The sequence below is a fragment of the Puma concolor genome, chromosome D2 (assembly GCF_028749965.1).
Source record: "Puma concolor isolate L17-30 chromosome D2, mPumCon1.1.hap2, whole genome shotgun sequence".
In the NCBI taxonomy this organism is placed as follows: domain Eukaryota; kingdom Metazoa; phylum Chordata; class Mammalia; order Carnivora; family Felidae; genus Puma; species Puma concolor.
The window spans coordinates 69371592-69386914 of record NC_141677.1 but is presented as its reverse complement, the minus strand read 5'-3'; the positions used below and the strand labels follow the sequence as shown (position 1 = coordinate 69386914).

The 15323-nt window shown below is 34.1% G+C and overlaps 1 protein-coding gene across 5 annotated transcripts in view; it reads right to left on the bottom strand.

Annotated features, from left to right (window-relative positions):
• Nucleotides 1-264: 264 nt before the first annotated feature.
• Nucleotides 265-15323, bottom strand: part of SHOC2 (SHOC2 leucine rich repeat scaffold protein) — a 106775-nt gene continuing 91716 nt past the window's right edge. For all 5 annotated transcript variants that reach the window (XM_086680851.1, XM_086680849.1, XM_086680848.1 and 2 more), the window contains 5 exons: nucleotides 11870-12058; nucleotides 7924-8046; nucleotides 4627-4764; nucleotides 4181-4298; nucleotides 265-2358 (listed from right to left, as the gene is read on the bottom strand). In XM_086680851.1, coding sequence (XP_086536977.1) covers nucleotides 2150-2358; nucleotides 4181-4298; nucleotides 4627-4764; nucleotides 7924-8046; nucleotides 11870-12058 — 777 coding nt within the window. In that variant the 3' untranslated portion in view covers nucleotides 265-2149. The remainder of the gene's footprint in view (nucleotides 2359-4180; nucleotides 4299-4626; nucleotides 4765-7923; nucleotides 8047-11869; nucleotides 12059-15323) is intronic.

Genomic DNA, 15323 nt, shown 5'->3' with positions numbered 1-15323 from the left:
TTGCCTAGAACATTACTTGTACACGATAAGAGTGTGATCCTTCTGCATTTCTTTCTGTTGAAGACTAACATAAATGACAGCAGGGGAACCAAAATGTTTTAAAAATCAAATCTATTTTCATTTTTAAGAAACAATAACCTTTTCTCTCAAAAAAAAAAACAACACATTAGGTTACTGCCTTTAAAGTTCAAGTTCTATCATCTTTATACATAAACACACCTGGATATGATATTTTTTAAAAAACCACACATACACACAGGTATATAGAGCTGTAATAAACAAATTCCTTTTATAAACAAAATTTTAACTGAAAAGCCACAGTAGATGGAAAAAAAGAAGAAAGGATATTACTTGGTAAAATCCAGTGACATCTACAATAGTTTTACAGCACATTTAAGCATTCTAGGGTTTTATATCTTCACCTGCCTTCCATTTCTTACTTGTTCCTTAAAAAATTGCCAATTATGAATACAGGTTCAACCACAAACTTAGTCTTGATTTTGAGTGCCAGAAAAAGCAAAACATTCCAAATTTCTACCTTAATACAGCTTCAATTAAAGAATGGTTTTATTTAAAACACAATGCCCATCTAAATGGGGGAAAAAAAAAGAAAACCAAGCAGCAATACTTAATTATACATAATATTCGTTATATGGGAAGTGTTTTCTAGGATGATATCTAGAATGCACTTGCTCTGTCTCTTCAATAATTAAATCGACTTAGGCTGACACTACCAAAAGTAAGATTACTGTATAAGGGGCACACACTTACAATACTGCTAGCCTTAAAAGCAGTAAAGCAAAAGAAAATGTATCAAATAGCACATGCACATCTTACAGAACTTCCACTGAACTGTCAATGGCTTCTATACAATGTGCCTCTTCTCCATAATTGTATTAACAACTACCAAGAAAGGAAAGATGAGATTAAAATCAATGGTACTGAACTGAATTGTTTGAAGCCAGTGCCCCACATGTGGGGAAAAGTGCATTTAGTTCAGCAGCAATACAGCACAGTGTGAAGATATTGTGCTTAGACGCAGATATTCCAGAACTGAAAGATGTACAAGGCAAGTCAAGATATAAAACCATAGTACACTGTTAAATAACCTTGAAACATACATATATTGCAGTGTTCAAAGAAAAACATTCATTTCATTGTACAAGGCTAGGGAGAAATCCTTAAAGTTACCTATTGTAGTTTATGATATAATAAATACATATCTATATAGCATTGTATATACATATATAGAATGTGTGTGTGTATGGGTGTGTAGGGTTTGTTTTTGTTTTTGTTTTGCCAAATTATTGTTAGTTTTTGTCATTCTGCAACTTTCAGGAGTGAAAACTTTCATACTACAAGTTTCTGTTCCCCCAAACTTAAGAAAAGATATTTATTTATACTAGAAAAGGTCTCAATACCCTCCCCCCAACCTAAAGACTCACTTCAGATATTTTGCTTTACAATTGATCAGAGAAACACAATTAAAAGAATTCTAGAATTTTTGACTGTATCTTTTCACTTGCCAGTTGTTTCAACAAGCAAATATCTTTTAATATTTAAACCAGCTGATGCAAATTCTTTAGCAGAGGATATAAACTAGATTTCACTGATTAAAACAGAGCAAATCAAACAACAACAACAAAAAATCCAGTGATTTACTCTGACTGTAAACAATATATAAAATTTAAATCTCAAATTTCAAAATAAGTTAAAGAAAAATTCTACTTTTAGGGCCTATAATACTATAATGATCTGACAATCGGTAAGGGGAAAATGTATACAAAAAGTTGCAACAAAACTGTCCATTATTTTTGCTAAGAGAAAGTATATGTAACTATACTACCTCTGGCCCTTAAATTTAATAACTTCATAATTTGTTGGCAAATGTTTTAAGCAAACTGGCATTATCATATTACACAACAGAAAAACATCCATCAAGTTCAGCAAAGAAAACTTATATAAGCCTTTTGTACAGAATTAAAAAAAAAATCTAAATGGCTATGATTCCTCTATTAGCAGAAACACATAATGCAGTCTTTATAAATCTGCCAAATATATCGATATCTACATAAATAGATACAGATATAGATATGAAACATTAATGGCAGTCTATTTTTGAACAGTGTGTGGGACCAGCAGATTTGTATCAGACCATGGCACGATATGGACCCTGCATCTTTAGGAACTGAATGATAAAAGAAGGACCCCCAGCAACAATCTGAGGTGGAAGGTGACTGAGTGGACAGTTCTCAATACTCATGATTGAAAGCTTGCTGCAAAGAGCCAGCTCAAAGGGAAGGCTATGTAGATTGGGGTTGTCATTCAAATACAGTTCTTCTAGGTTCTCCAGTGTACCTGTAAAAAAAGAAAAAGAAAATCAATTACTATTTTTTAACAAATTCATTACTATTTTAGGGGCACCTGGGTGGCTCAATTGGTTAAGTGTCCGACTTCGGCTCAGGTCATGATCTCACTGTTTGTGGGTTCGAGCCCCATGTCGGGCTCTATGCTGACAGCTCAGAGCCTGGAGCCTGCTTCTGACTCTGTGTCTCCCTCTCTCTCTGCCCCTTCCCTGCTTGCTCTGTCTCTCAGATAAGAAAACATTAAAAAAAATTTTTTTTTAATTCATTACTATTTTAGAAATTCAATTGGGAATGATGTGGGCATTATATACACTGAATACATATTTCCTCTTCCTCTCGTCTCTTAGTTTTAAAGCTCTATAACCATGGTCTTAGATTTTGTTGCATATTCAAATCAAGTGGGGCCAATTTAAAGAACCCTTATATCCAGGTCACACTCCATACCAATTAAACCAGAATTTCTTCCTTTATGGTAGGTTTTTAAACTTGTATTTTTTTTTTTTTTTTTTAACACACATGCTGTATCTCCAAGGATTCTGTTCAGAACAACTTGGCATTGGTATGCATTTTTTCAAAACTCCAGAGGTAAGTTTATTGTAAATCAGTGCTTATCATCACTTTCCTATTATAGATACTGTGATAATCTCTTTTACTAATAAATTTATCATGTGGAAAGATTTTTGTTACTGGGTATATAAATCCTTCACAAAGAGAGGTTATCACATATGTGGCAGGAAGCCAAAAATCAACTTATGTAATCTTTGAAAAATTTATCTTAGACTCTCTTAGGATATTCACACTTTGTAGGCAAATGTCTCCTGCAATCACATGAGGCTAGATGAATAAACATACTAAAAATGAAGTCACCTCCAGTGTTTTCTAATTTTTAAACTTCAAAATCTGTAATATTTGATAGCTGTATGCAGAAGACTAATGAAAATAATGGCTACCAGGTAATGGATATTCACATTTAAGATTTTACTTAATATTCAGAGCAACCCTATGAGAAGTTACTATTATCATCCTTCCTTTGCACAAGTAGAAAACCTAAAGGCTTATGGTTTATCCAAAGCCATAAAGCCAATGAGCAGCACGGCCAGATTTTGAATTGTCTATTTTACTTCCTTTTTTTTAATTGAAGTATAATTACATTATAACTTCAAAATCATTCTTTTTGAGAGAGCGAGACGGGGGGGGGGAGAGAGAGAGAGAGGGAGAGAGCGAGCGAGCTAGCACGTGCACACACAAGCAGAGGAAGAGGGGGACAGAGAATCTTAAGCAGGCTCCACACCCTGAGTGGAGCCCAACATGGAGCTCGATCTCACAACCATGAGGATCATGACCTGAGCTGAAATCAAGAGTCAGACACTTAACCAGCTGAGCCACCCAGGCACCCCAATTCCAAACTCATTCTTAATCACTATTCTAAAAAGCGTCTGAAACAGCATGGTATATATGCAAGAAAATAATGTGTGAAACTACTAATTTAAGAACTATTAGTTCTTTAAAAATTATATAATTTTTAAATGTAGAGGAAACAAGAGGATAACTTTTCTAAAATAAGGTTAAACCTATTGGAAATGTAAATATGCTAAAACATTCTCAACTAAAATATTAACTCTAATACCCCATGTGGAAATCTCACTAAAACCAACCAACGAACTAAGAACTGGTGCTCTATAAAAATACAAAATAAAAAATCTTGACTCTGATGTAACATCAGATGACAAAAACAGATTTGTCCTATCTGAAACACTGCTTGAACATACAAGAGCAAATTAGTAAGTACAGTCAAGCATCCAAAAGTTTCATACCAATTTCTTCAGGAAGATGAGTAAGTAGGTTCTCTCCAAGGCCTAGATGTGTGAGATTGGTAAGGTGACCAATGCCTCTAGGAAGGGTAGTCAACTGGTTGTTTGTCAAGACTAATTTCTAAAAGATTAACAAAACAAAAGAGAAATACATATATATTTCTTACTACTGATGTAAATGTAAAACAATACATCTACTAAACTAATAAGATAAATTAATAGGTAAATTACATTGGGTAAGAATCACTCAATAAATTTTACTTTCAAAATATATCATTTGTTAGGAAGCAAAAGGCAGGCTACATAAGCATAAAACTGAGCCTTACTGCTACAACAGAAAAATCTCTAATTCAAGAATTAGATCAAATTCTTAAGAAAAATGCACAATTTGGAATGCACCCCAAAAACTTTAGTCATAGAACTATAAAATCACCAGGATAATGTTTTACCTGTAAATCCTTAAGATAAGCAATTTCATTTGGCAAGGACTCCAATTTGTTCTCTTCTAGATCCAATTCTCTTAACTTCCTAAGGTTTCCAAGACCATGGGGAAGCTTTTTTAGAAGATTGTTTGACAGTATTAGAACCTAAGAGAAATTATTGACAGTATTTAGTAACTCAAGAAATGGAGTTATATATTACCATGTGTGGCTTAAAATTTATTAAACTACTAATTTTCTAAACAGTGAATATTAAGGGTAATGTTCATTTATATAACATAAAACATTTAATTTACTATTCTTAAAAAAACCACCATAGTTACTGGAAATAAAAGATTTTAAGTCAAAGCTAATGAAAGCAAAAGTTTAACTTTAACCATATTACAAAAAAATGTAAAATTAACTACTTGCACTAAAATTCATATAGTTAATTGTGTTTTGATACTGAATGATTACAAATGGGAATCTGATAGGAAGCCACTTATTTGTTCAAAACCCCTTACAAACTATCATTTAAGGGTGGTTAACAACTGATTTCTAAACTGCTAATTCAAAGCCCTACAGTTATTAGCTATGGTATATTTATTACATTGCAAGCCATCCTGTAATACACTGAAGAGAGAAAAAAGTGGTTGAGAAAGATAGTTCCTCTTCTTAGAGAAATTACAGTGGTGGTGGTGGAGAAAGCAGGGAGACAATACTGGGTACGGGACAGTGAAAAGAGCACTGAATGGAAAGACCTACATAAGGTTTTGGGCTAATATTTTATGCCCACTTGTTTTCCCCAAAGTTATACCATACATAGTAAAATGAACATATGTAATAAGACCAAAAAATGATAATAATGATAATAGCTATTATTTATTGAGTTTACTACTTGCAAGGCACTAAATGCATTGCGTATGTGTGTTATCACATTTAATCCTAACTACAGCCTGTGAGGTAAATACTATCTTCTTCATTTCACAGCTGAGGAAACAGAAGCTTGGGCAAGTTAAATCCATAGAGATAAAAGTGGAATTGTACCTAGATCTGTCTTGCTTCAAAGCTCATGCTTTTTAACCATTATGCCATACTATTTTGGCTTACTAAATAAAATGATTAAAAAAAAAGAAATTAGATTTTTTTTAAAAACATGGATACAGAGGAAACTTTTAAAAATATTTTACTATTAGTAAGCTTTTTCATCAAAAGGATGAAAATTCTAGGGACTCAGAAGCAGGAGAAATCATCCTTGACTAAAGAGAACATTAAGATGAATCTTAATTATGGAAAAAATTTTTAAAAGAAAAAATTAAAGGGATGAGGGGAGGGCATTCTAGATATTGGGAACAGTAAGACTAAATGTGCAGAGTTAGAAACACGCACAAATTTCCAACAAAGAAAAACAGTCTAATTAGTAAATAAAAGAATACATGGGTAAATAGGATGTAAAAGTGGGCCAGAATCGTATGAAAGGTTCTCAATGCCAGTCTGAGGAATCTAGAATTATTTTGGTAGACAACAGTACAGGATTCTTGTTTTTTGTTTTTTTTTTTTTGGTTTTGTGTGTTTTTTTTTTGTTTAATAATTTTATTTTTTAAAATTTACATCCAAATTAGTTCAGATATAGTGAAACAATGATTTCAGGAGTAGATTTCTTACCCATTTAGCCCATCCCCCCCTCCCACAACCCCTCCAGCAACTCTGTTTGTTCTCTATATTCATGAGTCTCTTCTGTTTTGTCCCCCTCCCTGTTTTTATATTATTTTTGTTTCCCTTCCCTTATGTTCATCTGTTTTGTTTCTTAACGTCCTCATATGAGTCAAGTCATACGATTTTTGTCTTTCTCTAATTTCACTTAGCGTAATACCCTCCAGTTCCATCCATGTAGTTGCAAATGGCAAGATTTTATTCTTTTTGATTGCCAATACTCCATCATACACATACACACACACACCCCACATCTTCTTTATCCATTCATCCATCGATGGACATTTGGGGTCTTTCCATACTTTGGCTATTGTCGATAGTGCTGCTGTTGCTGCCTGAGTTGTTAATGTTAGCCATTCTGACAGGTGTAAGGTGGTATCTCATTGTGGTTTTGATTTGTATTTCCCTGATGATGAGTGATGTTGAGCATTTTTTCATGTGTTGGTTGGCCATCTGGATGTCTTCCTTGGAGAAGTGTCTATTCATGTCTTTTGCCCATTTCTTCACTGGATTATTTGTTTTTTGGGTGTTGAGTTTGAGAAGTTCTGTATAAATTTTGGATACTAACCCTTTATCTGATATGTCATTTGCAAATATCTTCTCCCATTCCGTCGGCTGCCTTTTAGTTTTGCTGACTGTTTCCTTTGCTGTGCAGAAGCTTTTTAGTTTGATGAGGTCCCAGTAGTTCATTTTTGCTTTTGTTTCCCTTGCCTCCAGAGATGTGTTGAGTAAGAAGTTGCTGTGGGCAAGATCAAAGAGGTTTTTGCCTGCTTTCTCCTTGAGGATTTTGATAGCTTCCTGTCTTACATTGAGGTCTTTCATCCATTTTGAGTTTATTTTTGTGTATGGTGTAAGAAAGTGGTCCAGGTTCATTCTTCTGCATGTCGCTGTCCAGTTTTCCCAGCACCACTTGCTGAAGAGACTGTCTTTATTCCATTGGATATTCTTTTCTGCTTTGTCAAAGATTAGTTGGCCCTACGTTTGTGGGTCCATTTCTGGGTTCTCTCTTCTGATCCATTGATCTGAGTGTCTGTTCTTGTGCCAATACCATACTGCCTTGATGATTAAGCTTTGTAGTATAGATTGAAGTCTGGGATTGTGATGCCTCCTGCTTTGGTTTTCTTTTTCAAGATTGCTTTGGCTATTCGGGGTCTTTTCTGGTTCCACACAAATCTTAGGATTATTTGTTCTAGCTCTGTGAAGAATGCTGGTGTTACTTTGATAGGGATTGCACTGAATATGTAGATTGCTTTGGGTAGTATCGACATTTTAACAATATTTGTTCTTCCTATCCAGGAGTGCAGGATTCTTGAACACAGTTAAGGGAAAAAATATGTTCTAAAATATGCTAAATTTTAGAGACCTTTTCTTTCAAAGACACATTATAGCATTCAAACCTACCAACTTTTAGTGGACAAGAGTAATTCAGAAGCATTGAGCCCAGATTATGTTCACACTTCATCAAGCTAATGGAGTTGTAGGTTTAAGAGAGCTCTAATATTTTTACATATGATCTTCTCCCAAAGAAATTGCTTATTTGAACTGGGAAGTTTGTAAGTGAGGTAACTGCCGAAGGTTTAAGGAGTTCTAAATAAACGGCTCTTTTATACTCACCTCAAGAGAAACAAGACCAGACACATCCTCAGGAATCTTTGTGAGCTGATTAGTGGCTAAATTCAATTCTACCATACTGGTCCAAGTTCCAAAATCCAAGGGAAGTGATGTCAACTGATTGTCCTGGCAAAGACAAAAAAAAAAAAAGTAACCAAGGTAGAACCACAAAAACTAAGCTCCATATATATAACTCCCTATGGAAAGAGAATGCTTAAACACAAAACTTTATTCCCCTTTTTGATATCCAAATAAAGAAATTTAAAAGCAACAAAAATATAAGCCTCCAAAGTTTTTCAGACAGTAATTAGGTTTTTATTTTGAACTGGAAGCTTGTTCCTTATGTGATTATCAGTATTGGATATGGAAAAATAGACTATACAGACCTAACACTGAGATGTCAAAGGTTCCAGTGAAAACCAGGTTTTCCCCATTTCACAATAATATACAGCAATCATGGAATAAAATGTGGATGGTCATGAGCACAATAGAAGAAGAAACATCTAATTATAAACCATGAGGAAACCAAATAAGCTCAGCTATTCTAGAAATACTGAGCAATAAATAGGAGAGAAAAAAGTCTAAAGAAGACAGCAAATTAAATCATTAAAACACTAATTGGAAGTATCCACAATTATACTTTAAAAATCCATATAAGAGATGGTAAAAATACATTTTTCAGTGAATAATAAAAACAGATGATGAAACAGTAGGATACTAATTTTGTTTAAAAATGAGATATATATAGGGATGCCTGGGTGGTTCAGTCAGTTGAGCGTCTAACTTTGGCTCAAGTCATGATCTCACGGTTCGTGAGTTTGAGCCCTGCATTGGGCTCGCTGCTGTCATTGCAGAGCCCACTTCGAACTCTGTCCCCCCCTCTCTCTGCCCCTCCCCTGCTGGTGCTTTCTCAAAAATAGACATTAAAAAAAAAAAAGTAGATATTGCTATATGCAGAAAAAAGTGAAATATATGCCAGTGATTCACTATTTTTCTTCTTGCTTCTTCGTGTCTATGTCTAAACACATCTTCATCAATAACTCTTACCACACTGTTTTTGTTGGGGCTTTTGGTATCAAAAGAGGACCATCAGTACCCTGATGTTCACTAATGTGTTAACAGTGATGCTACCTCTCAGTGGTAGGATTATTTTATGTCCTTTTTGTTAATCTGTATTTTAAATTTTTTCTGCAATATACATGGATTACTTGTCTCATTTTACACAAAACCATCCATAAATCTAAAGTAGCAAACATCCATTTGAAACCAAGTTTTTATTTTATTGTAATATTTATATTTATTACCTATTCAGTATAACATTAAACAAATTTTTTAATGCTTATTTTTGAGAGAGAGAGAGAGAGAGAGAGAGACAGACAGACAGACAGACACGGAGTGCAAGTGGGAGAGGGGCAGAGAAAGAGACAAAATCCGAAGCAGGCTCCAGGCTCTGAGCTGTCAGCACAGAGCATGACGCAAGGCTCAAAGCCACGAACATGAGATCATAACCTGAACTGAAGTCATATGCTAAACTGACTGAGAGCCATCCAGGTGCCCCCACTGTAACAATTAAACTTATTAACTACTGATAATTAATTGTATAAGGCATTTTCATTAAAAAAATTTACTACTGGTGCTTAAATGAGGAGGAAAATGTCAGGTTTCATTTTGACTTCTTTCAAAAAAGTTTTATTAAACATTTGTCATATTGAAGAAAAATTAAGGCAAAGATCTGCTCAAACTTTTATTTCACTGAAAACAACAAGCCTTCCTAAACTAACAGTACAATAATGTCATATCTATAAAAATGTATCACCAAATGCAAAAGCCAATGAACACCTGGACTGCTGCTGTTCTAAGCCTCTTATTAAACTGACCATTCAGAATTAATACCATTACCACTGGTAAATCTTATGTAACTGAAATGATGAACAATACATTTTATACCTGCTTAAGATTATAAGATTATCTTGAATTTCCACTAGTTCACTTATATACTTCTAAAGAATAAATATGTATGAACAAGTATAGATAGAATCAATAAACTGTACATTTAGACTACAGTTTAAAGAACCACAATTATGCTGAAATAGTTCACCAAAGATAAAAGAATGTAGTAAGATACAACAGAAAGAACACTTATACCTGGAAGCAGGAAATCTAGGTCTCCTGGATTCCTACACTTCAGCCATAAATTAGCTATATGGCCAATTTATTTATCACCTCTCAGCCTAAAGTTTATTCACTATAAATTAAATCATTGGAAAAATCAGGTTTCATTTCATTCCTCCTTTTTTATTATAAATGTGAAACATATTCACTGTAGAGAATGTAGATAAGCAAAAAGAAACTAAAGATCACCCATCAAAAGAAAATACTTCCAAGTAATGTATCTCATAAGGGGTTAACATCCAAAATATATGAAGAATCCCTATAACTCAATAGCAAAAGAACAATCTGATTAAAAAATAGGCAGCAGATGTGGATAGACATTTTCCCAAAGACATACAGATGGCCAACAGGTACATGAAAAGATGTTCAACATCACTAGTCATCAGGAAAATGCAAATCAAAACCACAATGAGATACCATCTCACACCTATCAGAATGGTTGTTAGCAAAAAGACAAGAAACAACAAGTATTGGTGAAGATAAGAAAAATAAGAGAACCTTTGTGCACTGTTGGTGGGAATGTAAATGGGTGCAGCAACTATGGAAAATGGTATGGAGGTTCCTCAAAAAATCAAAAGTAGAATTACCATATAATCCCCCAATCCCACTTCTTGGTATTTATCTGAAGGAAATGACAACATTAACTCAAAAAGACATATGCACCCCCTGTTCATTGCAGCATTATTTACGATAGCCAAGATATGGAAGCAACCTAAGTGTTCACAGATGAATGAAGAAAGAAGTTTCAGTACACACACACACACACACACACACACAGTATTCAGCCATAAAAAATCTTGTCATTTGTGACAACATGAATGGACCTTGAGAGCATCATGTTCAGTGAAGTAAATCAGATGGAGAAAGACAGATACCATATGATCTCACTTATGCAGAATCAAAACAAAACAAAACACCAAACTCAAAAATAAAAAGAACATATTGATGGTTGTCAGAGGTGAAGGTTAGGTGGGAAAACTAGGTGAACAGAGTCAAAATAAGTCATGACGCTGTCAGATACAGCATGGCAGCTACAGTTAATAATACTGTATTACATATCTGAAAGTTGTTAAGAGACTAAATCTTAGAAGTTCTCATCACAAGAAAAAAAATTCTGTAAGTATGTATGGCGATCAGTGCTAAGTAGACTTATTGTGATGATCATTTCCCAATATACAAATATTGAACCATTATGTTGTACAACTGAAATACAATGTCAGTTATTCCTCAATAAAAAAGACCATCCATAGTTCTGATATCCAAAAATAAACATTTTGATAAATGTTGGTTATATGTATACATATAAATCTACAGATATCTAGTATTTAATTATGAACATTAAGAATAGTTTTTAAAAACTGTGGAAAGTCTTGCATGCTGTAACTTTTTTCTAGTTAATAAACTGAGAATGTTTCAACTGGCATTTAATATTCTCCTAACTAGAGTATTATTTTTAATGACTTCAGAGAATTCCATTGAAGATATAGGAGTTTTAAAAAATGAAATCTTTACTAAGTTGGTACCAATTAAACAGTTAAACAGAAAGCTCTACAATAAATATCCCTACAACTGTGCTTTTATGGACATTCATGATTATTTCTTTAGGACAAAATGCTAAAATATTTGTTATCTAATACAAATTGCCCTGAACTATCATTATCAGTTTAGACCCCATCAGCAAAACACAAGTACCTATTCTCCACACTGAGAGAGAAAATTAATAGAAGTACTAGTAATAGGAGCAAATTGTTCCCCCTCAATACAAACAGAGGCTTACCTTCATATTTAGCTTACTTAATACTTTTGCTCTGGAGAAAATTCCAAATGGGATTTTATTGATTCGATTGTGTTCCATGTTGAGGGAATAGATGGTGGAAAACTGAGATGGACCACCTACTGGATATAACTGGAAGCAATTTCTAGCTAAGGTCAAACTGTTCAGTTTCACAAGACTTGATAGAAGACTCTGTAAACAAATAAAATAAACATAGGAATCAGAACTGTAACAAGATTTACTTCAGAGTACAGAGCAACAGTCACAAATGCCTCAAAGGGCCTTACAGGTAACAAATGACAGAGACTGGTTGGGATGGCTCTGTAATGCCTCATATAGAGCAGTCACTACTCAGCTCTAGCTAATTGTTGCCTTATAGGAATGTGAAGCCAACAGTCAGATTTTCAGATTTTACAAAGAACAGAAAACTCATATAAACTCTGATTTTTATTCATTGGCTTCAGCTTATTTAAAACACTCAATGAAGAAAATATGTCTGTAAGAGGTTATCTCCTGAACGTCCAGTTTAAGAAATTTGCAGAGCAGAATCTTTGGCATCCGACAGTCCTGGGTCTGAGTCCCAGCCCTGCCACTTGCTATGTGACCAAACCTATTCAGGTCTGAGTTAATTATCCTCTAAATTATTATTAACATAATACCTGGCTCAGAGTAAGCTGTTATGCAGTAATTTAATGGCTCCTCTAAGGAATATTCGATTCAGAAGATAACACTTCCTGATATTACATAATATTGTTTTTCCATATGGGAAAATTTCAGAGGGAAATATCCATCTATCAATCCAGTGTTTACTGCACAGAATAGCTCCATATCCCCTTACTTCAGCCTCCTACCATGTAACCACAGTGTGAGGTGTTCAGGTATTACAAAACAATCTCTGCCATTAAAAAGACTAAACCCTATTTAGAGAAATAAAGCACACGGATAGTAAAAAAATAATACATAACTGTATAATCAATAATAAATTACATGTAATTGACTCTTGTTACTCAAAGTATGTTTGAAAGAAAAGTAGCATTAGCTTGTTAGAAATCTAGACTCTTAGGTCCCACTCCTACAGAATCGATATGAATCTTAACGAGATTCCCAAGTGATTTGTAGCCCCATTAATATTTGAGAAACACTGGTATAGGCTATAAAATAGTTCTGAATTCTGGCTCTATCTTTCAAGTAGCTTGTGACTTTGGGCAAAATATTTCTCCAAGCCTTAATTAATTCCTTTGTAAAATGATGATGCCTTATTTTATAAGTTGTAGTGGAGACACTTTAAAGAGATAAAATACATAGCTTTACAATCTCTAGTATATAATAAGTGCTTAAATTGTAAGTCCCTTCTCTATTTAAATTTAAAGAAAAGAAGGAATACTGGAATAACTGGAAAAGCAGGAAGAGACTGACATCTTGAAGGATGGAAAAAATTTAAATATTCAGAAGTAGAAGAAACAGTGAAAGCAGGGAAGAAACAAACCATGTGAGGTGTGTTATTTTAAATAGTGCTCAAATACCAGCTGTATACCATGAGAAAACTGAAGACTTAGTACCTGAAGTGTCAGCTGATTTGCAAGGCCAGCCAAAGGAATGAAATAACTATGTAATTGAAGGTATAATTATATGGTGAACTGAAACTTGTTCTTTATTCTTAACGTTAAGAAGCTTTCAACATTTGTCTACTGATGTGCACAGATAAAAGGAAGAGCTCAGGTGAGAGTGGTGAGAAAACCGCATGGCAGTCAATTCAAGAAAAATGTCTACATCCTACTTTACAGAAACAATGCACAAAGTTTTGAGTCTCATGGCAAAAATGTTATTTTTATTATTCTTACAGCTAACTTTATGGACATTCTTTGCAAACAACTGAGGGTATCTAAAAAGTGGCAACAAGAAGGCAGGTCTCCAACCTTTCATTCCTAGGTCATATGATGAAGCTTTGCAGTTGCTCACCATTGTTTTAAAGTCAGACACATGTGGATCCCCACTTAGGACTTCCACTTACCAGTTTTGTAACTTTTAGTGAATTAGACAATCAATATGTATCTCACAGTACTCCCAGAAAAATATTTAAGGTAACAAATTTGGCCAAAAACCTAACTCTCCTTAAGTCTAATTACCCTTCCTAGCTGATAATACCCCAATAATTAGTACGATTATAGTGAAGAATTGAATGGGATAATCCATGTAGAGCTCCTAGCCTTACACCTTAAGCTCATGTGCTTGAATTTATTACATTCCTTTTTATGTGTTTGTGTCCACATTAAAACTAGTCTATTTTCAGACAGTCATCAAATGGAAAAGTATATAGTCATTTTGCTGGCTCTGATTTCAGCCATGAGCCCCAACTGAAAACCACTTTCCTGATTTTACATGCCTAACCCAGCTTGAATGTCTAGTAAGTGCTGTCTAATGGATTTTATTGTTTTCCTTACTGTGCTCATTATAAATGCAGATAATTACATATTTGCATTAGGAATATGCTGCTTCCAAAGCACACAGACCACTTTTTTTAAGTACTTATTTGAGACTTAATGCTTTCCCAGATTTGGACAAGGCCAGTCAAGGATTTTCCCCAGAGCTTCTCTATCTGAAAACAGGCCAGTTTAAATACATGTGCACACACACGCACACACCACTTCTTCCACAGCAAGACTGAAGAGAGCTGTTCTCTTTATAATTCTCTTATCAAAAATAAATCTTGACTAATTTCAGTCGCAAATATTTTATGTGAAACTACTTAGCACAATGTCTGTATCCTAAGAGATACTAATAATTATTAGTTTCCCCCCACATATAAGTGGATATAAAAAATTTTTTTTAATTTTCTCACTGTTTGAAATTTAATAAGTACCCAGTCTTTGTATTTAGTCTTACAGACATTGTAAAAGTAGTCAATCTTATTTAAGCTCACATCCTAAAAGAATCCTAACAAGGTCTAAATACTGTGCTAATTACTGTTAGCAAAGGGGATGATATTAAATAGTAGAACCCCACCCATTTTTACCATTCTAAATTACCGCTAGCAAAGAAAGACAAAAATCCAGACAGTCTAGCTGTTAGGGCTGTATCTACAATCTGTGGATTCTATTCCTTATCCTATTTAAAACGCAGGGTGAGATACTGTCACACAGCAGTGGCAGTAAACTGGTCCATCCTAGAAGACTACAATCCTGGAAAACTCATTTTTGTACTCTGATCAGTCTTCTAAAAATCCAAACAGCCAGAATAACAGAAGCAAAATTAATAGGTACTACTTTTTTCTGTATCCCTAAGAAATCAATTAAATACATTTATTTTATAAACTAATCACTACAAGCTCATAGCTTCATGTACTCAAATTGTTATAAATCATAGTATGTATCTGAAAATATCCACCCAAAGCAACTTTATTTTTAACGTTTATTTATTTTTGAGAGAAATAGAGAGACAGAGAGAGACAGAGAGAGAG